Source organism: Haliaeetus albicilla, chromosome 14 (assembly GCF_947461875.1).
Source record: "Haliaeetus albicilla chromosome 14, bHalAlb1.1, whole genome shotgun sequence".
NCBI lineage: Eukaryota > Metazoa > Chordata > Aves > Accipitriformes > Accipitridae > Haliaeetus > Haliaeetus albicilla.
Window position 1 is genome coordinate 15,074,407 of NC_091496.1, and position 23,522 is coordinate 15,097,928.

A 23,522-nucleotide genomic window follows, 5' to 3' on the forward strand; every position below is an offset into this window, starting at 1 on the left:
TAACGAGAGAACAGCATACTACATAGATGTTTCAAAAATGCATGTGGAGTGGTGGAGCAGGCAGACAGGAGCTCCAGTAAAACCGCACTCAAGTAGAAATGCCACTGTTACTGCATGCCAGTAATTTCATTATATGTATCCCCAAAGTAAAAACCCAAACAGGATTGTGATATAAACTTAAACAGTTCCTAAGCAGGAACATTAGCAACAGCATCTTCAATAAATGTGCTGAAAAAGAAAAAGGATGTACATATCTAAATAAAAGGACAAGATACCTCTGGATAAGACAAGCCCTGTGACGTAAGGATATGGTTTCTGCAGATGCTAAGCTGTGCAGGAAGCAGACTGCATTCACAAGCTATTTAATGACAAGCCTCTTCAGTCTTCTACCTCACGTACAAATCCAGCCTGTGTGCTGTGCAGCAGCACCTACACCGAAGAAGGTATAATTAGCATATCCATTAACAAGTGTCTGTTTGTAACAGACACATTCAATGTTTCAAAAATTCATCCACAGCCATAAGTAAATTCATACTGATTTTACATTAACTAGTTTAAAATGTTTTATATTCACACCAATGAGAATTTGTTTCTCAAGTAGCACTGACTGATACAACCCCAATTAATTCTAACTGGCAGACTAAAACAAGTTTCATCATGAAGTAGTATGACAATAATTCACCTTTTTAAATATGTTTGCAATATATATTACACATGAAAGTGAAAATGTTTCCTCTCTATCCAAGCAAATACACCTAGCTGTCCTCAGTCACCAATCACCCACACCAAGTGCTTTTGCAGAACACCTCCTCTCTAGGTCAGAACAATTTTACATACAGAAAGTTTATGTTTTCACTTTAATCAAACCTACTCTTTAGTGTCCATTTTAGATGACAACTTTAATTGCACTTCTTGAAATCTTTTTAATTGATATTGCCACCTAGTGGTTTGTTTCAACAATATTAAATAATTGTAAAAGCCAGCATGAGAACATAAAAATCTACAGTAAGTCTGAGAAAACCCATCACTATATTTTTCACCAATATAGAAAAATCTAATACTGCTCTCCACCCAAAACAAAGGAAATGGCCAAGGACCACTTAGAGAATTAAGCCTAAGGTAGTACATTCTCTTCAAAATAAAAACTATTTCTATGGCAGAATAAAATAGTATCATCCAAAAAAATGGTTTACGTTATGTAATAACCCAATATTGAATAATTCTCCAAACACATAATTTCAGAGAAAAAGTATCATTACTAAAAATCTATTTTTAAAGCTTATTTCTTTCACTTTCTTGAATACAAAATAAAGAGGAACACATTTCCCATCTGTCTGGTCTTTGGTTTACTGCAGGTTTGCCGTTACGTGCTTAATGGCAAGATGATCTAAGTACCCTAAATACAGGAAATAAAATGCAGAACAAGTCCTAGTTTACCTAATATAAGAGAAAACAACTTTCAAAACATTTCTCCTAACAAGTTCAGCTTAGTTGTAGAAGAGGAAAAAAACTAGACAAGTTCTTAGTATTTATACAGCTTTTCCATTGCTATTTCATTCTGATCCAAACCAACATACACACAAGAGAGTCCTACAGTTACAGTTAGTCCTGTTCTTTGTCCAGATTACAGCCATCTTCAGTATCTTGTAGAAACCCAGATGCTTATTATGCAGCACTAGTAACAGCTGATTGACAAGAGTGTATGTCACTTTAATCCTTTCTGCTTCTATGTCCCTATTTCCAATAGACAAAAAACCATATCAATTACATTTTAATGAAAAAATAAAATTTTCAAACAGTTGGCAATATTGTTTCCAAACAGTTCAGCGGTAGTTTTAGTATTCTTGGAAATAAAACACGCATGCAAAAAACTGATCAAATTTGAACACACACAATTATTTTCAACCAGTAATTTGCTTTTAAATCCATTTTTCTTCTAGAAAACAAATATAACTCACATCTTTCTTTTTACCTTGCTGCTTGAAAAATGGACCTTATGTAATTTTATTGTGTCTATCCAACTTTTTTTTTTTAATCATATTTGCTAGTTCTAACATTTGAAAAAGTGGATGGAGACCTCTGAGCTATTAAGTTTCTACAAGTTTTGTGGCAGCTGGGAAGAAAAAAAAAAACCAACCCTATTAGTACCTCACAGAGGGAAAGTCAGGGTATTCCACCTCTCACATTTTCCACCTGGCTTGTCTAGCTGTTGATGGTCTGTTGCTAGCTGATCAACCAGTCCAGACTGAACTCCACACCAGTCACCACAAGCACTACACTTCTTGCCCAGCTAGCCCATCACACAAAGATGGGTAGTAGCTACAGGAGAAGCTCAGATCCTCACGCAGGTGGCCATCGATCACAGCAAGAGAGGTTCAGTACAGCACTAGGTAGGCTTAAGAGGCAAGGAACAGCTATGCCTACTGAAGAGAGCCCACTGAAGAGTGGGAGAGAACTGAGACTCTGCTTGTTGGGCATGGGAAGAGAAGTGAACACGTTTGGGACTTGTGGTGGAGAGCAGAGAGGAGTATCCACAGCACACGCAAAAGAGAGCCAAGGCTATTGTGGTGGTGAGATACAGCTGATGTTCAATATAAATGCACATGGAACCAAAATCTTTAATACAGTTTCTCTAACTTATGCAGCACAGTGAAATATGTAACAGCACTGAATTAGCCACTTCACATTCACTTTCCTTTATCTGTATTACCTGCTTTAACCTTTACCTAATTGGTATTATTATACCACATCTCAAATATATATATATATTTACACACACATATATGTAGCAGAGATTGGTTATTCCTGCACCCTTTTTTTTTTTTTTAAACACATTTCATAGTCAGAAAAAAACAATTATTTTTTCTCAACCTTGAAGAGATGTATAGACCAGAAGGTCTTTTGCTTATAACTTCATTCTCTAAAACACTCAAAAGATCTCTCCATTATTTCCTGGCACATTTTTAATCTACTTTAGAACACAGACACTATTTGTATAATGAAGGAAGATCTTACCTTGAAAATGCATTCAGGCCCTTTCAACTATTTAGCTAAAATGTCTGTTCAACACACAATGGTACATAGCTTTTTCCACTTACATGTAAAAGCCCCTAGAGCTTCTTTCATGATGGCAGGTACAAAGGTTCTTCTGAGAGAAGAATTAACAGTTTTCTAATGACGTGTTGAATAACTACATGTTAAATGTAAATAAAACTAAAAGCTACTCTGCAAACCACCAGTATTTAAAATACTACTTTAACAAGATTCAAACTTCAGAGGTCTTTTCAAAGCCAATTTGCAAATGAGAACTTTCCCACTAGCCAGGATTGCCCCACTGTCTACTACTGCAGTTCCCAGCAAGGACATAATTTTAAAATGTTAATAAAATAGTTAAAGACCATATAGACTTTCTGTAAAAACAAAGCAGATTGAGTTAAAATTCAAATACAAAGCTAATCTCCTTAATTTTTTTCAAACATACAGAAAGAGCCCCTTTCTCTGATACGGTTTCTGCTTATAGTAGGAGAGCTACTTGCAAATATTCCCTCAGATGTGCTGATCTAAATACCATCTTTTGAATTCCAAGGTAATCTATTTTCCTGGAAAACAGTCCAGAATGCCACTTCACTTAGGCATCACCAGATCAGCACTAAATTTATGCCTTGTCACTTCCTAGCTGCCTCTTGCAAGCTTTGAAATCACCTGAGCAGCAGCAGCAAGGTTCAGAGCATAGCAGCAATTTTACAAATTCAGCATATTTGCATCCAGGTTGCCTGAACAAAGAGCAGCGATTGCTCCTCACCACAGACCATGCAAAGCAAGACCATGTAGCCCATAAATATGGTGCTGCCATTGTTTGTAATGGGCCACAGGGTTTGTGATAAGCCTTGGGACTTACCAGGCTCTGTCTGAACATGCCTTGGCCTGTCTGGAGATTTGTTTTAGCATTGAACAGCAACAGACTACTGATGAAACAACTATTACCTACTTTGTTTTAGCTATCACTTAGCTTTGTACAGTTGTGAAGTGTAGCACCTATTGTTAAACATATATCTGGAACTAACATAGCAATAATAATTATTCTGTCTAAAGTGAACTATTTAATATGCTGGAATAAAAAGGAGCATAAGGGGGTAAAGACACGGAACAACTGTAGAGGACTAGAAAGTCACAGGATGATACAGAGGCCCAGGGCTACAAACACCTCACCAACGGTTAGTTGCTGGCCACAGGACTGCAACCTGGGAGCTGGCCAAAGCCACTCACAAAGGGAATGAAGAACAAGTATCGAACATGTTTAAAATACACCATTATATATTAAATCTGGATGGACTGACATGGATCATAACATGAATTTACAAGGCAGCACAGAAAGAACAACTTGTAGAAACATTTAAGAGTGACCCAAGTGAACTTCACAATGAGGAGGAAGAAGCTACCAACATCAAGCTCATAGACCTCCCAGTGGGGGTTCAAGAGGCTGATGACTGGCCATATGCCTCCCTCCTCCCAAATGAATCCATCCACCTTTGATGCTATGCCTACCCTTCCAACAAAGAGCAGATACTACAAAGTCTGTGCATTTATCATTTTGATTGTATGCAATTTGAAACAAATACTAGTATCACCATAACTCAACTATCAATAATTCTTCAATTGGACTGTTAGGACTTTCACTAGACTAACTGCAAATTCTTGACTCTGCAAACAGTGATCATTCCTTTTGCTGATAACAAAATTTTGAGCGTAACAAATTCAAGCAACCTATCTGAAACCTGGATGCAACAAAGCAGTGAGAAGAGACTCTAAGATCTGGAAGGAGAGCAGGTACAGGTGGATCCATTAGTAGCTATTTAGCCTGAGGAGAAACACACAGATCCAAGCTGCATTAGTACAATACCTCAGCAGCTGATGGGTGAGGATCATGCTGCAAACATGGGAGATAAGCAGTGAAGAACTTCAGGCTGACAAAGCATACAGCCAGAATAGTCACTGGATTCCCTCCCTCCCAGCCTCCGTAAAGAAAACAGTGAGTTCAGAATGAAGTTAATTTATCATCCTCTAAATAAGACGAACAATGTGTTACTAGGAAGGGAAATAGCAAGCAATTTTATTTATATATACATACACACACATAGAGACATGCTTGCTTCACCTCACTAAGAAAGTCCCAGTTTCCAACTTTCACAGGCTTATTTGAGCACTTTCGGTGTTTGCTCACACCAACTGGAGTGCATACACATTTTTTTCCCCATCAGTGAAATCCTACATTGTAAATCAGACTTTCACTTTTCTGCTAAAGTAATGGTCCCCTTACTCAGCCTCTGCCCTGTCTTCTATTTCCTTCCTCCAAATACCCCCCACCATATTAATGTATATCTCCTTAGATAAGGAAATGTCATTATACACACACTCACTTTTCATTCTGATATTCTAGGTATACATTTATTGGCAGCAAATCTGGGCTTTGCTGCTTTCCATTGCTGCTGATAAAAGCAAAAATTAAATTCTATGCTGGGAAATGGGGTGAAGATGCTTTTAATTTCACATTATCTATGATAATTGAGCTTGAAGGAAACTATATCATCTTAAAACAGAAACAAGGCAGCTTGCTCCTTTGTATTTCACTTGCTTATAACATTGTCATGCTTTCATAAGAACACCACAAGAAGCAAATCCATGAAGAAAGGTGGTATTACTAGGCAAAGAAGTGAGAGGGGACTAATTTTTCTACTTTGTTGTTTTCAGCCTTTCCTGAAACACTAAGAGATTACACACTTCATCCCTGCTATTAGACTATTACCTTTGTAGAGTGTTCAAGAAACTTTATGTACTGAGTTTAAATGGTATTTAAAGACTCACAAATTAAGTTTCTTATGTAAAGGTGGTACTTTATCTACATACACCTACATAACCATTATTTATTATTTATTACCTATACCAATGCACTGGTTTTGGCTGGGATAGAGTTAATTTTCTTCACAGTAGCTAGTATGGGACTATATTTCGAATTTGTGCTGAAGACAGTGTTGATAACACAGGGATGTTTTCATTACTGCTGAGCAGTGCCTACCCAGAACCAAGGGCTTTTCTGCTCCTCAACCCACCAGCGAGGAGGCTGGGGGGGCACAAGGAGTTGGGAGGGGACACAGCCGGGACAGCTGACCCCAACTGACCAGAGGGATATTCCAGACCATAGGACGTCATGCTCAGCATACAAAGCTGGGGGAAAAAAGAGAAGGGGGGACATTCAGAGTGATGGCGTTTGTCTTCCCAAGTCACAGTTACTTAGCGTGACGGAGCCCTGCTTTCCTGGAGATGGCTGAACACCTGCCTGCCGGCGGGAAGCAGCAAATTAATTCCTTGTTTTGCTTTACCTATTAAACTATCTCAGCCCATGAGTTTTTCTCACTTTTACCCTTCTGATTCTCACTCCCATCCCACTGTGAGGGAGGTGAGCGAGCGGCTGCGTGGTGCTTAGTTGCTAGCTGGGGTTAAACCATGACAACCAATCAACTACAAAATATCAAGTATAGGATATGCATTTTCTCAAAAATAAGTCAGCAACATCTGAGGACTGTGACATTGAAAGACTAGCAAAAGAGAAGCAGCAAAGCCCACAAGCCAGATGTGCAACTGCTGGTCAAACCTTCCAACAGACTAGCAGGGAAAGAGAACATCTAATTTACCAGAATGAATGAAGGATCAAATTACCAACCAAAATTTCTTTATCAAATTCACCTAGTAGTTTCAAACCATACTGAGTTTACAGCTTGTCACATTTAGCCATAATGGTCAGCAATGTGTGTGTTAAAACTAGACTTACCATTGATCTGATTAGTCTTAGATTCTCACATTCTCTCCCATGAATCCTCCTGAGATAGAGAAAGCTTTCCATAAAAGGGTGTTTATTTCAAATAACAAATGAAAATTAAAACAAAGCATTTGGTTGAATGAAATATTATCCCCAAAATAAATTTAATCCATTGATCTTTCCCAATTCTAAATATCCAAACTATGTTCTCAGATAATTATCAGTGATCTATAATATGAATTCTGGACATCAGGCACTGACGTATGGGAAAAACTGTCATGAAAACAGCAGAAGTCTCCGAATAAATCTGTAAGCGTTTTTGCTTCAATATACATATTCAGTTGTGGTTTATTTTAACATTCCTTTTAGTTGCAGCTATTAAAACTACTGTTTTCACCAGCCTGGCAAAGCACAGAGCAGGGGTTAAGACCAGTAGATATCACAGAGAAGGTACAAGTGGAGGAGAAAGGAGTCTGGTCTACCTACACTGTGTGTTAAGTTTTCATAATGCTACAATCAGGGCAAGATATGGCACCCTGTGAGACACAAGCTAGTGAAAGTCATTTTGGAAACACAAAATTAGATCCAAATGATCACTTTAAAAGAGTAACATCTTTATTCCCAAGACAAATATTCTCATTACACAAAACTGATTTTTCTGGCTTCAGAAATAAACATTAGAGAATACAGTTATTCTATTTCTCAATAATAAGAACAGGAGAAATAAGTTGATTTTCTGCACCATGTTTCCTATAGAATATGCAGAAAGTTTGCCAGCTTTGTTGCAACATTTTTAGATAAACTAATCAATTCTCAACAATACTTGTTTAGACAACTGGGGAAAAACAGGTATTGTCTATTGAATAAATAGTTTTAACCTAGTTTCTGGATGCTGGATTTACTAAACAACTTGGATTAGCAGTAAGAATGCAATACTTAAAAGTAACTGGTCCATACTAAAGATCAAAGTAGTTACCTAACAGGTATCTGGTGATCTAAGTAGCCTCAGCCTAGCTCTTTATAGCTCTGTCTCACATTTTAAATCAACTTGAGATTCACACATTGTGTTTTCACATCCAGCTTCTCCAAGAGCCTTGACTGGCAGGCATGCCCAGATTATGTCTGCCCACAACAACAATACAGAGCTCATCACAAAGCTCCCAGTTCCTAGGACTGCTTGTCCCTCCCTGATTAAAGAGCGACTCTGTAAAATGCATAGTGCTGGAAGCAACTACGAAAATTGCTGTGGGTCATCTTCTCAACATTGTTGACACAGTCCAAGACTTAAAAGTTGCTGTATAGCAAACATTTCTGGGAAACAAACAAACAAAATGAAAATTTCAACTTGACATTAAAAAAACAGAGGCAATGCTCTAATAGCATTTGAGTAGAATTTGGTTAAATGTCTAGGACCAGTATCATGGACTTGGACACCAACATGTGCTAGAACACTGTGTTACTAATATACAAAACAGGTCACCCCAAGCAACAGACTACCAAAAAAAAAAAAAAGAAAACAAAAGTAAAATTTGTTTTTCAGATACTATTATCTGTAAAGATGATTCCTATTCTTTTGAGCTAGAACTCATAACAGTATCATGAAGCTCCTGGTCTTTTCCAAGTTTCCCTGACACTGCTAAAACTTTAAAACATTCACCTGGGAAACGATTCTGGCAACAAGGATCTGTCATACTGTGCTTTGTGACACCAGGAAAGGGAACTTGAAAGAAAGTTTAAGCCTTTGATCTCCTCGGGGCTCCCCCTTTCATAAAAGTGCTGAATTGTGACTGCTATGCTAAAAAGAAAAATCATTTAGTAACCCAAACAGCCTCATTCTGACCAAATCACCACGTGTTTGCTTTGTAACTCAGAGTTACTTGGCCACAGTCAACCAGCATACTGATACCTGCGTATTAGAGAAACTTGATAGCAATGCTTCCCTTTTGATCATCTTTCTTCTAACACCATCAGTCTGTTGCTCTTGATTATTCCACAGAAGAGATCTAAGGCTACTGGCCATCCCTTACACACCAAAGCCCAGCACGGCCTATAATCCTGTGATTGACACTTGTACATGGCAGGTTGAAATAATAAGCTTGAAATTCCTCAGGCATCTAACTCTTATTTCACAGGTGAGTGAATTATTGAGCTACTACATAACCACGAGAACTGAAACTTTAAAACAAAGCTAGTTGTTCACAGCAACAGAGAAAATGACCCACATTCTTAGATTCACGACTTTAAATCCCAGGCTCATTTTGGCATCAAACTCAGACCTGCAGATGGCATCAAAGTCTACAGGAAAAGTAGCATTTCAGGCATGCCCATTCCTTCAGTATTTTGCACTCTTGGCATGCCTCCCCACCCCTTCGTCATTACCCTACTGTTCTTGGGTTTATGAAAGCTCTTCTCAAACACACACCCCTGCTGATTCACTGTAGAGTTCCACAGCTCCTTCCTGAGCCAGGTATAGGAGTGCCACACGTTACATCACTCAAGCCCCATTTGGATCTAGCCTCACAGATACTGTCAGGCTTACGCATACTATCAGATGTTGCAAGTGATCTACTGAGGTGGCCTTAAAAATTTAAGAGCTGCCACACTAATTTAGATCAAATACATACCTAGGCCAGTATTATACCACTAGGTGCCAGAAACACATGTTTAAAGATGAGTATACAAGTGGATCACTCAATATTAGGACAAACTTACGTGACAGGGCCTCAGCAAACACTGGCTTGGAAAGTCAAATTGCACTGGCAGTAGTATACTTAAAAACTACTGATGGTTCTAGTGTCCAGTCTTATCCTTCTTAAACCCATCTATAATTTGGTCTCTACAACATATTGCAAAGCCACATTCTGCCATTTGTACTGTACAAAAAAAAGTATCCTCTTTTGCATTAAAGTCACTCTTTTCAACCATTGTTTTGTAACGAAAAAAGGTTGTTATTCATTCTTCCCTTTCAATACCAGTAATGATTTTTCAGGCATGCCAAAATGCACCTTAACCACCTTTATATATCTGAAAAGCACTGCTCATAAATGAAGCTGTCCAATATCCTCAATCACCTTTACTACCTCCTTCTTTGAGAAATTTCTAGTTCTACATCATCTTTTTTGAGATGGTAAGATGGGAACCATGTAATGTGAGCACAAATATAAACCACAATTTATATAGAAGCACAATTTATTTTAAAATATTTTTAATTAGCTTTCAAACATTAAAATAGCCGTTTAAAAGATCTGGTTTAAATAAAGTTATCTTGCTATGTACCTTACTTAACTACAGCCTTAGCTGCACTTAACTGGCATTCTTTTAATTTCTACTTGGATTTTAATAACTTATGCCTTATTTTCTTCTAGGATTCATTGTTTTACTGTTTTGTTTCTACAGCATACATGATCTCAAACCGCCCAACTGTCCCTCACCAAAGGTCATAAGTGACCACTGGGTACTCAGACTCTGGCAGGAGAAAGGAATAAAACCCGCTGCCTTAACACGCTTCTGCAGTCAGTCCCACATAGCACAACAGAGTGGGACCAGCCCGCATAACTGCCCACCGCTCAGCAGAACGAGCCCCAACCAAAGCCCAACCTTCTGAAGGTCCTGGAAAGGAATTCGGAGTTGTTTCTTTCCTAAGCACTCTGGAAGAGGGAGGAGTCACTCTGCTCTAACTGTACCTTCTCTCCTGAAAATACAGCTCAGTCATGCCTTTGCTCCCCTCACAGCAACCTTTCAGGCAACCCGTCACAGAAACAGCACTTCCATCATACCCATCTCCAGGCTCCATGCAACTACCTGAGAACCTCTTCTATAATGGTTTTATACAAACATATGTCTCAGTCTATGAAGAAGGAGTAACTTCACATATAGGTGAGCAACACCAGGAGGGTAGCCAGTGGGAGACAAGTACAACTATTAAACAGAGAAATCACTGGGGTGAGAGGGGAGACTAGAAGAAACAGATCAATGCAAAGAAAAAAAAAAAAAAAAAAAAAAAGAGATGTCCCGAGAGAATTTTCTTTAGAACCATGACTATAAGAACAATATAATTTTAGTACAGTTTGAAAATTAGTAAATAATTTATTTTAATATCAGAATTTAAGATACTGATATTGTACCTAGACAGCTCTGACCTTTATTGCTGCAACAAGAACAATAGAGATACTAAATTTTTTCCTCAGGGATAGGAAAATATAATTGACCTCTAACTACGGAATTCTCCCTTCCATTTTAGAAAACTGCAAACTAAGCATTGACAATAGCTCAAGGCAACTGAAGCCCTGGATTCTTTTAGTCTCCTACATTCAAATTATTGACTTTTAATTGACTTGTGTCTGTTCCTCAACAGGACCAGCAGTCATTCTCCAAATGAGGAAATTGAGAGAGTTTAATCTGATAAAATGTTCTGATATAATGTTCTCATTGTCCAACATTTCTATTTCTTTAATGGAATTTCTAGCTTAGCTAGACACATTTACTTCTACAACTCCTACTGCTCCAGAAAATGCTTGAGACTGATCACAAATTTTACCCGAGAAGATTCATGCTGTAAGGCAGCAATCAAAAAGTTGAGTATTTAGCATAGCCATGAGAAGAACAGGCTTCTCTCCAGGTTTTACTTTTGCCCTAAGTCTAGATAATCTGTGGCCATCAAGAAGGATTGTGTGCATAACTTCCAATCTTTTTTTTCACACACATTAAATCATTGAAATGGTCACCAAGTATATTTAGGACACCATCAAGAAGCCAAGTAACAAAGGAATTCTTTCCTTCATGTTAACATATGCAAATTCAATTAAGTTGTCCAAAACTAAAAATAATTTTATTTGGTCCAGTCTTTATCAAACTGGAAAAATATCAAAACTATTTATGCAGTAAAGATTGTCATATACACCTTCAAATTATAGTTTTTAAAAAAAAAGTCGATAGCTTCTACAGTCTGTCATCTTCTTGAGAACAAAAGGAAGAGAGAGATGTTTATATTTCAAAATCCATGTCCAAGCCTTGTCCACAAAATTTATTACTATCCTACCCTGTAGTTACAGTAAATAGAAGAGTTAAAAAAATAAAAACGCACTGCAGAACAAGTGGCCCCGTCATCATGAACATTACACCCCAAAAGCTCATCTCACTACAATCTGAAACACGAAATGCAGTCATTTTCCCTCCCCCACCAACGCACTCTTGTTTAACGTTAACTGTGCCAAACCAGGGTATTTTCCTTAATAAAACAACCATTATACTAAACCAAATGTTATTTCATAAAATAAAATTATTACAAATGAAATTAAGGTCCCAGGATGGCATCTCTATTCATTGCCTGTTCAAAACCTGACATAACCAAGGAGACCAGTACAGGCGAAGATGTGCATGACTGGGGACCAGCCTTGCTGATGGGGACCTGGAGGATCCTGGTGGACAACAAAGCTGAACACAAGTCAGCACTACACCACAGCAATGAAGGCAAATCAAATCCTGGGCTGCATCCACAGAAGCATTACTCGCAGAGGTAGAGATGTAATCATCCCACTCTACTTGGCACTTCTCAGGTCACACCTGGAGTACTGTGTCCAGTTCTGGCCCCCACAATTCAAAAAATACATGGACAGACTGGAGAGGGTCCAAAGGAGGGCCATGAAGATGATCAAAGGGCTGGAGACCACCCCCTCGGGGGGACCTCGTCACAGTATTCCAGTACTTAAATGGTGGCTATAAAGAGGATGAGCCTCTCTTTTCACAAGGAGCCACACAGAAAGGACAAGGGGCAACAGGTACAAGTTGCACTGGGAAAGGTTTCATCTTGATACAAGAAAGTAATTTTTTACAGTGAGAACAATCAATCACCAGAACAACATCCCCAGGGACATGGTGGAGTCCCCACACTAGAGGTTTTCAAGACATGGCTGGACAAGGTGCTAGACAATCTCATCTAGGCTCCCTTTCCCACAAAAGGTTGGACCAGATGATCTTTCAAGGTCACTCCCAACCTGGGCTGTTCTATGATTCTGTTCTATGAAAAAGACATGAACCTTGGCAAATTTGTATGATAGATAATTCTTCGATAATAGATGTCCTGACACTTACATGACAATAACCACTTTCATTATACAAATCTGCAAGTAGACCTCTACAGAATATTAGAAATTCTGGAGCCATTCCCATTTCAGAAATTAAGTTTTTTAGAGCTGCTGGTTGTTTTCTTACTACATGACACAGGGTACTAAACAGAAAGATGAACACACTTTGTAATACATGTGCTACTTTACACTGAAATTTACTCTAGATTCCATTGGATCCCTCAAAAAGTCTTTGATGTGTGTTTTATTATCACATTACAAAGGTGAACACTGGACTGAGTCAGGCATTCAAGATCAAACATGTCACAATACCTTCTTTAAATTTCTGTAATCTCAATACATGCAATTATTTACTTCTTTACAAAAGAATTATCAGTATTATACCAAGACAACTAAAATCAACTTTGTTTTCTTTCAGTTGAATCTTTCGGTATATTGTACTCTTAAAGAAGGCGCAATGTTAAGCACCTGAAGTCTACACACACTAAGTGGGCAAATAACCAAGATAGGAAGTTACAGCCCTGTAGTATAGGTAGCTTAATGAAATCTTAAAATTTGACAGGAACAGGAAGATAAAGCTCCAACTAAAATATTCTTAGCAATAAGATGAAAGGCTATGAAGAAAGAAGGCAAGAGTAGCAATTCCCATCAACATCACATTTTGAGTAAATACCCGAAACAACACTGAGTGGACTTCCTAAGCTGATCCACCCTAGGATATATATCCATCTATTGTGGCCTCAGATCACTGGTGGTCAAAAAAAAGCCCATTTTACATATACACACTTCTACCCTCACCCTTGCAAAAAAACTAATGAAAAAGCTTGGGAAGGGTTTGCAAAACTTTTGCAAGCAAAAAAATAAATTAAGCTAATGAAAGCCACTGTAACACTGTGCAAGATGGGTGTTTTTATTCTCCTCAAAGAGTTACCGAAAGAGGCTGAAAAACATTGTGGTAGAAAAACAGTGACAAACAAAAGCAGTGAATGATTTTCAGACATTTAAGATTCCATAGTAATGTCATATATTCAGAACCTTGATAGCTGTACAATACCTATGGGTCCAAGAAGTTAGTCATCTGGAAGTGCACAGTACAGAAATCTGGCACTTCCCATGTTATCTAACATACATACTCTTCACCACTATAAAGCAGTACCGCATGGTCTCTATCACCTGTTCTAAAGTATTGCTTAAAGATAAAACCGAAAAACCTACTCTACAAGAGAACTTAATTTTGAAAACTCAATCTCGATATCTGGATTTATGCATTTGTATTGAAGTATTCAACACACAATCCTCTCTCCATACATCCACACATCATCATCTGGATGTTTTAACATACAACTTATGTTAAACAAAGTTTTGTTTTGTTAAACAAAACTCTTATCCTATAACTTCGGATGAAGATGACAAATCTCTGATTGGGTATTCGCTTGTTTTTTGTCATATTCACTTAGAAATACAGTCAAGATAGGATTTTCATAGAATCGTTTAGGTTGGAAAAGACCTTCAAGATCAAGTCCAACCATCATCCACTTTGTTTCAGTTGAAGCCAGTACTAGTCTGAATATAAAGAGCAGCCTACCATTCTGCTGAATGCAAGAGGTAGACATACCTGAGGCTCTCTCTTACATAAGTGGGTTCTGTTAGCGCTAAGTAGAGGACAGCAAACAGGCTTGTCTATCTGTAAGCAAGTTCATCTCTGAACACAGACTTGGGCATCTGTTGAAAACGCTATTTCACAGACCTCTCTCAAAATGCAGATCTCCATTCTAAGAAGAAATAATTCACAGAGGAGCTGAATTAACCATTTTGATTAATCTTTTGCCCAACTCAAAAAATACATAAGCAGTTTGTACACGCTGCATGCAGGTCCAACTATTATAACCAAAATCAAGTGCTAACTGTTATCTTAAAATAGTGAGATATTATTCTTTTTCAGTAGCCTGGATAACTGAATTCAAAGTAAGGCCCCACCAAGCAGATTTTACTATTACACGCCATTTTAGATATAGTCTTGATTCAAGACAAAGTGCTTTCTCTTCAGAACATGAGCCACTTAACTTCTACTTTCTTATCTTTCCACCCTATTACATAAAAAATATGGATTCACCTCCACCAGTTCTCATCATTGACCTAAGGGGTCAACACTGAGCAGTTACAGAACCGACCTCACAGACTCCTACAGCAATTAAGGTCTTAACAGACAAAAAGCTATTCAGCGTTAAAGAGCACTGTAATTTTTATTTCTTCTTGTGTCATCATCTTAATACTCTTCAAACAAAAGCCTGCAAGTAAGCTACAATGCGATATAACTCTCCTAGCCAATTCTAGAAGAGGAATCCTGCAGCTCCTTTGAAGCACATTGTTACCAGCAACAATGCAAGTTGCTCCATAAAGCTATGAACCGGCAGAGAAGAGTCTTCTTAAGAACCACAGTTTAAAAAAACAAACAAACAAAAAAAAACAAACCACCAAACACCTTTGGATTCAAAACCAAGTCATGGTTTTCATGTAGTGAAAAAGTTCACTACAGGGAACTTATGGTATAGAATTTCCACTCCTCAAATCAACATTTTCATTCGCAGCTACTGTGCATTTGATATGCATCACAGACACTATATGACTCTAATACACTAGTACATGCTGTAGCAGTTTAATTTAAACCAAGGCTAGGAACAGGACAAAAGAGATACTTCTGTTGAGATTGTCTTCTGAAATAATGTCCAATGCTGGTTTTACTTTGGCGGCCTAAACTGTTTAGCCATTTGCAAGGAGACCCAAAAACTTGAAAGGAGTTTCCCTTTCATAAAGAAGCATAAAACAGACTAGAAGGTCTCCATAGCATAACAGTGGTTTGAAGAGAAAAGAAAACATAAATAGAAAAGAAACGATGGCTCTGTTGTCTACCACAGCAAAACCACTGTTTCCCGAGGCAAGTGAACAGATTCCACCATTGCATCTGGAAATGCCGACTCAGTATGGCAAATGGCCAGCTACTGACTGTGCACCCTGACTTAACAGTAGCCAGTTTCTTCAGCAACCATGAGAAGAGTACCAGTTCTGCACTTACCGAGTGTCTGTGAAAGCAAACTTTTGACAAACTCATTCAGCAAGACATCCCAAGGCAGCCCCGCTAAGAAGTGTATTAAACGCTGTATCATCTAAGTAGAACAGAAGTTTATTAATAACTTTGTGGTTAACAGACTTAACTGAAAGCTACAAAAACAATTCTGAACCTAGAGTGACAATAAAATGTAACCTATTTCTGTTTTCAAAGTGTCAAAACAAATCCATGTAATGTTACAAACTGACTTCCAAAAGGATTTTGGAAACAAGGGAACAAATCCAATCAGACCACATACCTTGCACATAAAATTTGTTTCCATTGCAATAACTCCAAATTCACACAACTGAAAGCATGATGCAGCTTTCATACAATGCTGGAGGAAACAGCAGTACCAGAACAGGTTGTGAACAAAAGTTAACCATTAAAACCTGATGACCAATACACCAGCATTTCGTCCTACATTATTTTTATGCATCTCAAAGGGGAAAAAAAGCCAATTCGTTGTGAAGCCTGAGCCTGATGGAAAACTACCTGACTATTGAGTTCTGATTTTGGCTTTTCATGGCATCATTTGTAGCTAAAAAAACCCCAAAACTCCAGGGCCAGGGATATATTATTTCTTTCTATAGAAATCAGAAAGGAAGAGACCTTGCCTCTTGAATAATTTGCCATGGCACATAGCAGTATCTTTACCCCATCACATATATATCCATCCATCCATCATACCCTGCTTTCCAGTTCTAAAGACTGGCCAACTAGAAGAAGAGGGGGATGAGGAACATCAGGACATATGCTTCCCCGTCTCAAAGCAGGTAGACTGGATCCCCAAGAAACAAAAACAAAGACAAGAGTCTATTGGTGACATAATGAGTCACCAATAAAGTCTCACTGAACAAAATACCATAAAAGTTAGTGAGAGAACCACATAATCCTACGAGGAGAAAAAATAAAATAGGGAGGAGTCCAAAGCCACGTTATCCTAGGAAAGAGAAAGTGGGAACACTACAGAGATGGCAGAATGTTCCTACATGGTTCAGTGAAAACAGGTATTGTGAGAATGAGAAAATATGAACCGGACAGCGACAAGAATGTGAAGGGTTAGCAGAAGACAGGGGGGGAAACACCAGACCATGACTTCTGTCCATTTCTGCAAGATCAACAGAGATTTAAACATCAACAGCAACAACAAATACTGGTATCAGCGTTGCTGGCAATTAGACACGTCTGGGAACGGGAAATAGTCTGACACTACCGAGCAGGAGGCAGAGAGCAGGATGAGAGTACCGGGCTGCTAGCAGGACAAGAAAAGGACTGCCTACAGATAGGACAATGCCGCCAGAAAGAAACCTCAGAACAGAAAGCACAAGGACAGAAGGAAGACCGTGAAGACGAGAGAGAACTGGAGGGCGATTCGAAACGGGCACGGGGGCTGTGAAGACCAAGCCTGTGCAGATCCCCGACAAAGAGGGATTTCTCAGAGACGAGCGCCGCAGCGATCCCCCGGGCGAGGCCGGAGTGCCCGGCGCGGGTTTCCACAGAGGGGGAAGGCCAGCCCGGGCGCCGCGGGGAGGGCCTGCCCGAAGGAGGCTGAGCCCGGGGCCAGGGCGAGGGACACCCCCCGTGGGAGGGACCGGCCCCGGCGCGGTGGGAGCGGAGTGGGGAGGGCGGAGGGGGGGACGACGACGTGCTCTGCGGGGGGGGAGCTGCCGTCCGTCCCGGCGGCGGGAGCGGGGGAGCAGCTCCCCCGTGAAAGCAAGCAGCGGGGCCGGGACTGCGCGGGGGCAGAGGGGCCGGACCGCGGGACTGTCCCGACAGACGTTACGGGTCGGCGGGGGCACAGCGTGAGGGAAGGACGGACAACGAAGCTGTCCCGGGGAGGGGGGGGGGGAGGCTCCGTCCCGGCGGGTCGGGGGTCCCCGTACTTACTTTTTGTGGGGCGGCGGGTGCTTGTCCCTCCTGCCGGCCGCCGCGGACTGCTTGGGCCGCCGCCTGCGGGCCTGCAGGGCCAGCACTGCCGGGGAGAAGAGAACAGCCGGGAGCCGGCGTGAGCGGCGGCGGCGGCCGCGCAGCCCCCCCCCTCCCCCGCTCCCGCCCCGCCGCCCGGCACGGTACGGTACGGCACGGCACGGTACGGTACGGTACCTTTGCGCGAGTTCATCGCCCCGCGCCGCACGCTCCTGGGCGGCCGCGCCGCTCCCCGGCTCTCCCGGCCCCGGCCCCGCCGCCGCCCGCCAGTCGTGACCGCGCGCCGGGCACCGGCCGGCAGCAGCGGCACCCCCGCCCCGCGCCGCCGCCAAGTGCGCAGGCGCGGCCCTGCCGGCGGGGCCCCGGCCGGAAAGGCGGGGGCGGGGCGGCGGCAGGTGGCGGCGCGGGCCCGGCGGGAGCGCACCTGAGGCGGGGAGCGGGCCCTCAGCGCCCGGCCCGGCCCGGCCCCTCAGCGCCAGGCCGTACCGCTGGCAGAGGGGGCAGCTTCGCTCTCTGACCAGCCGCTGCCTCTTTCACGGGTCCGTATGTGTTACGGGGCTGCCGCCGCGGTGGGCTTTGTCGGGTCGTTGAGCCAACTGGAAATTAGTTTTGGTGAACAGCACTTCCCTCCCCAGACGTCTCGGTTTGTGGTCAGAGTAGCGAAGCGATCCGCCCTGTGCCGCGAAGTGCTGGGAGCTGTGAGAAGAAAAGGAGAGCAAACGGAGGGGGTGGAGGTGGCGATCTGCCTCCTTGGCAGCAGCCAGGGCGAGATCAGCTTTAGCTTGTCCCAAGACCTGTGTGGGGTTAGACGCCAGGACCAATTAACCTCATGACACAAATCCAGGGAAATCAGATTTCCTTAATTCTGATTCACACAAAGTTTTTGATTGTCATGATGGACAACTCTTGGCAAGTGTTTTTCTCCTCCTGACATCTTGTTGCCTGTGATACCGGGCTCTATTCAAATTTGGCCTAGCAGTGACCTGTTGAAAACTCTCTCTTCTTACTTGTGCTGTGCGTAGCATGGCTCAATTTTTGACAGCATTATGGCTGAAATTTTGTGTTGTCTGTAACTTATGCCTGGTGCAGAAAATGATCTGGGTCATATCAAAAACTGCAGTATGAGCGTGAGGCTTGTCTGGCTCATCTCCGCATGGGACTGGAGTTCAAAAGCATAGTAACTGAAAGATAACGGGACAGTAATTAAATTTTGAGGCAGAACTGCCTCCCTAAATGGCAAGACAGAATTCATAAGGATGAAGATCTAAAAGCAGCTGCGGTCAAGGTATTATGAGAGTGAAGGGAACTAGCAGTAATCACTGGTCTTCAGTAATTGGATCATGGAGATTTCAACTAGACAGAAAATTGAATCCCTAGTTACAGTTAGTTCAGCCTAGGAGCTGGACAGGAACAGAAAGATAAAGCTAGACAACTCGAAAGAGGAGGTACCATAATGTATAGTACTTTCTTGCCTGACTAGAGAGCCTGGTGAACAGAAAAGAATATGACCATGAAGTTCCTAAACTACAGCTCTCATGAAGCACCGCAGCTGCATTTCTAAATCAAAACATTTTCTGTGTCCCATCCTCCATCATAAAAGAACACAGGAGAAAAACATTTCCAGTGTAAGCTACTACTTGGGTAACGTGCAATGTTGGTATGTTACATGTCTCCCTTGTGGTTAGTCTTTTAGTGATAGTTCAGTGTGATAGGTCAGGCAACAGAAGGCTGTACTGAAATTTTGAAGGCTTTCTGCTGAGAAAGTTTAGATGCATGAAAATTAATAATAGTTGAATGTTAAAAAGCAGATTACTTATTTACCCTTTGTTTCCAGGCTAATTTTAACTTCATTGGTTAAATTGTGCTGCTGCACGAATTCTTCTACCTGTACAGAGAACTGTAGAGACAAGCAGCTGATGATGGAGAAAACGGTGAGACTGCTTTTTTCTTTGTCAGGGCAGTGCTGGCATAAGTTACCTTATAGCTATGGCTATAGAGCAGAAACCATATCAGGGTCCCAGTCATCTTTTCGGCTACTCATGTGCAATTCTATTTACTCCAACAGGAGGTTTATATGTAGAATTGATTGGACAATTGGGTCTTATCTAAGTACAGTGAGCTTTGTTTACATCAACAGGATTATAAATTCACCAAATCTGGAGTCAGGAAGGAATTTTGTTCACAAGCATAATGTCAGCAACATAATCAGGGCAAGGGAACAATCTGCTAGCGCACAGAGAAGGAATTATGTTAAGACCAGGTGGGTGTATACTACACAGTCCATTTCTTTCAGTTCTAATGGACACATATTTGGGGACTATATTCTTCCTGGTTTTTGTTGTTTTATTCCTCGCCCTGCCATGCCCCTAAGAGCCACTCAGAGGGTGCTTATGCAGAACTGCAAAAAAATTACTGAGCCTCTGTATGTATGTATAGAGGATTAACATGTACAATTAACTAACTGGAGAGTAAATTAAGGTCAATAGAGGCTAGATGTATTTCAGAAACAAACAAAAAAAAAACCAAACCCCACCTTATTTCTCAGACTCTTGGGAGTGTAACTCCTTTCCTGAGAACACAAACAGAAGGTGAAAATTCAAAAAATTACAGAAATAATTGAAGGTATGTGGTTGTTAAGAATGGATCTACCCTGGATTATGTTTATTTGAATCCACTCATTCCAGTGAAATTCTCCATCCTTATTTCAATATATGTCTTACTGTGGGTAACTTTGCTTTTTCAAAAACAAATGATGAGTCAAGAGAGAAGACAGACTAAATAGCAAAAGAAGGCATTTGTAAAATCAGTATACAACATAAATAAAGAACGGTGAACTGGGTCAGAATGTATCTATTTCTGGCTGTCTCTCTTTGAACATAATATGGGAACAGGTGTCTGTTTTATTACAAGGATTACCATAGAGCTCATTCACGCTGGGGAAGGGCACTATGAGATTTAGGTGATATGACCTGTGCAGAAAGGAGGGACAACAGCAGATTTAGGTGATCTTAGGTGCAAACATCAGGGGAGAAGAAAGAGAAAATATCAATTTATGGAATGATATTTTTACCTGTTTATAATATAGTTTGGACCAGTCACCTGACACCCCACAGATGTTTGGTTTGTTTCCTTTTCACCTGGCTTTGAAATATCCCACTTACACAAGAAGACATTAACTTTTCAGATGTGAATGGAATACGTTTGTACAGAATAAAAAGTTACCTAGCAGCAATCCTGTAAACATGATATTTTCATCTTTCTGAGAATAATTCAAAATTCTTCCTTCAGCAGAGGAACGTTACAAGCTTTTGCCCTGATTGCTGTACCAGTTCCTTTCAGCACTGCTTTTCCCACTGTGTGGTAGCATGCTCTCTGAACTGCACTTTCTCAGAAATCAGGATATGAGCCAACTTCATGCTGCTCTTGCACAGAATGAAGAAACGAGAAATAACACATAAGGCAGAGGAAGGAAAAAAAAAGATGGGTGGTGGAAAAAGGAAAAAGACCAACGTAGTGAAAGGAAATTCCCAATTAAAGGAGAGTTCTTATTAATATGCAAGTCCACCCTTCTCATCCTCTCGCCTTTCATGGTTGTCTCTTGTTCCTTCAGTTCCCACATCCATTTCGCATTTTGTTAAGTATGATACACTTGTGTAGGCATACAAACAATGAGTCTGTCCTTCTCTTGTTCACTTAAAGAATTTTCTGGCTACCAACGTTCTTAACGTTCTTCTCCCCCCCACCACCCCCCCCCGTTATGTAAACAAAGCAGAGAGGACAATTCTCAGCTTGGTTTTGAGCCACACAGACAACAAACTTACCAATGGGAAGTGTTAAGCAACAGCAAGTAATAAGCTGGGTTTGCTTTTAAAGTCAGAAGGACTGTTGGTGCATTACTGCTTGAGTATAAACAGTTAACATTAATAGGAGCAATGCACACATTAAACAAGAAAAGTAGGATTGTTATGTCCATAGTGTAATGAGAAAAAATAGCAGGAACCATGAGTTGGGATTTCCAGAAAAAACAGGAGGTCAGAAATACCCGAATTTAGATTCCTGGCTCATTCACTGATTCATTGTGCTCTTCCTAAAGCAAATTACATGACTCACGTGACTCATTTTCTTCATCTTTAAAATGGTATAGTGTATGCCAGTTGCACAGTTAACATTGGTGGAGAATTCTTGTTTATCAAGTTAATTGGGAGTACTAATAAAAGAAGAAATATATAAGGACAAAGCAGACCAGTTTAACACCAATTTGACATGAAATTAAGGACTTACCTGTGCCCAGAAATAGCTGCATCAACCCAGATATGTATTGTACGTAGTCTAAAATAGGGCATGAACTGGCATGACTTAACTCAGATCTGAAATAGGATTAAAACAGAATGTGGCAATATTTTTATGATAATACTTCTTCTAGTGTTGAAGTACCCAGATTTCCAGAATGACTCATTCTAGCTTCCCCTATTACTTCCAGCAGGCTCCCAAATACCACTTCAGTTAAACTTCCTCCACTTTCCTGGGTCCTTGTCTTAAATGTCTTCATTAGCCCCCTCTCCTACTGGTTCCCACCTCTTTACCCAGCTTGCCCTTCTCATCTCAAGCTCCCTTATACACTTGTTCCAATCTATTGCCTTTTTTCCCTCTATTTAAATTGGTTGGTTTCTTCGTTCATGCTGATTAAAGGTCAGCAAGGGAAGAGAGGATCACTGAAAGATTAGTGACTGCTCTCAGTGTCCTAATCAAATACAACACAAGCAATTATAGGGAAAGGTCTTCAGTAGTGATGCAGCAGTTGTTTGGACTCATGCCTACTATTTCTCTCTGAATGGCAGCTATGCAGTCTGGTCACGTGCTTGAGAGATTTATCTCCTAAGTGAGCATGGAGACTTAAGTATTAAACTCTCACATGTCTCTGTGCAACATGTGCACAATGCTGTTTTACAAAGTCTCATAATTTGGCCAAACTTGAGAAGATTTTCATAGGGATTGCAAAGGCACATCTTTGATACTAAGGCCTCTTTCTATGAAATCTCAGCTTCCTACTCAAAAGTAGGGATTGCCAACCAATGATGAGAATCCATTAGAAATCAGATGCAGGGCTTACCCAGTTTCCTTTTCTCTTGGCTTGGACTACACAAACAATAGTCACAATGAAAACAACAAGGGACAAACTGTAAGCTCAAGCTTAATGTAAGAGGAAGCAATTGACTCATTTTCTCTTGAAGAATAAAGCCTCTTTCTTCTCCACAACGTCCCCTGTATTTTTACTTGATACAAGATGTTTTCACAGCCTTCAGAAAAATCAGATACTAGCTGACTAGTAGGATGATGCCATGTTATGTCAGTAGTGCCCCACATGTCCTTTCTTCACACATCCTCCAGTGTGATATTGCTATAACGCCCTCACCAATACCTTTCTGGGAAATTAACAGCCATTACCTTAACCACATCTCAGCAAGGACCAGTGTTCCTTTACAAACTTACTGGTTACAATGCATTCTGAAATAAACTTCTGTTAGTGGAATGGCCAGTAAAGAAGCACTGGTCAAACTGGTTTGTCGGGGTACAGTTCCAGAACTTAATC

The 23,522-nt window shown here is 40.7% G+C and overlaps 2 protein-coding genes across 6 annotated transcripts in view; one reads left to right on the forward strand and one right to left on the reverse strand.

Annotated features, from left to right (window-relative positions):
- SRPK2 (SRSF protein kinase 2) overlaps nt 1–18,251 on the reverse strand; it is a 152,460-nt gene extending 134,209 nt beyond the window's left edge. For 4 of the 5 annotated variants that reach the window (XM_069801805.1, XM_069801806.1, XM_069801802.1 and 1 more), the window contains exons 1-2: nt 18,110–18,251; nt 17,894–17,978 (exon numbers count right to left, since the gene is read on the reverse strand). In XM_069801805.1, coding sequence (XP_069657906.1) covers nt 17,894–17,978; nt 18,110–18,125 — 101 coding nt within the window. In that variant the 5' untranslated portion in view covers nt 18,126–18,251. Of the gene's footprint in view, nt 1–17,893; nt 17,979–18,109 lie in introns of those variants that run through there. The other variant, XM_069801804.1, reaches the window with a different exon arrangement.
- A 105-nt stretch (nt 18,252–18,356) lies between these two features.
- The window catches only part of PUS7 (pseudouridine synthase 7), a 48,113-nt gene continuing 42,947 nt past the window's right edge, over nt 18,357–23,522 (forward strand). Inside the window, exons 1-2 of the mRNA XM_069801810.1 lie at nt 18,357–18,471; nt 19,767–19,863. The gene's annotated coding sequence lies outside the window, so the exon portion shown is untranslated. The remainder of the gene's footprint in view (nt 18,472–19,766; nt 19,864–23,522) is intronic.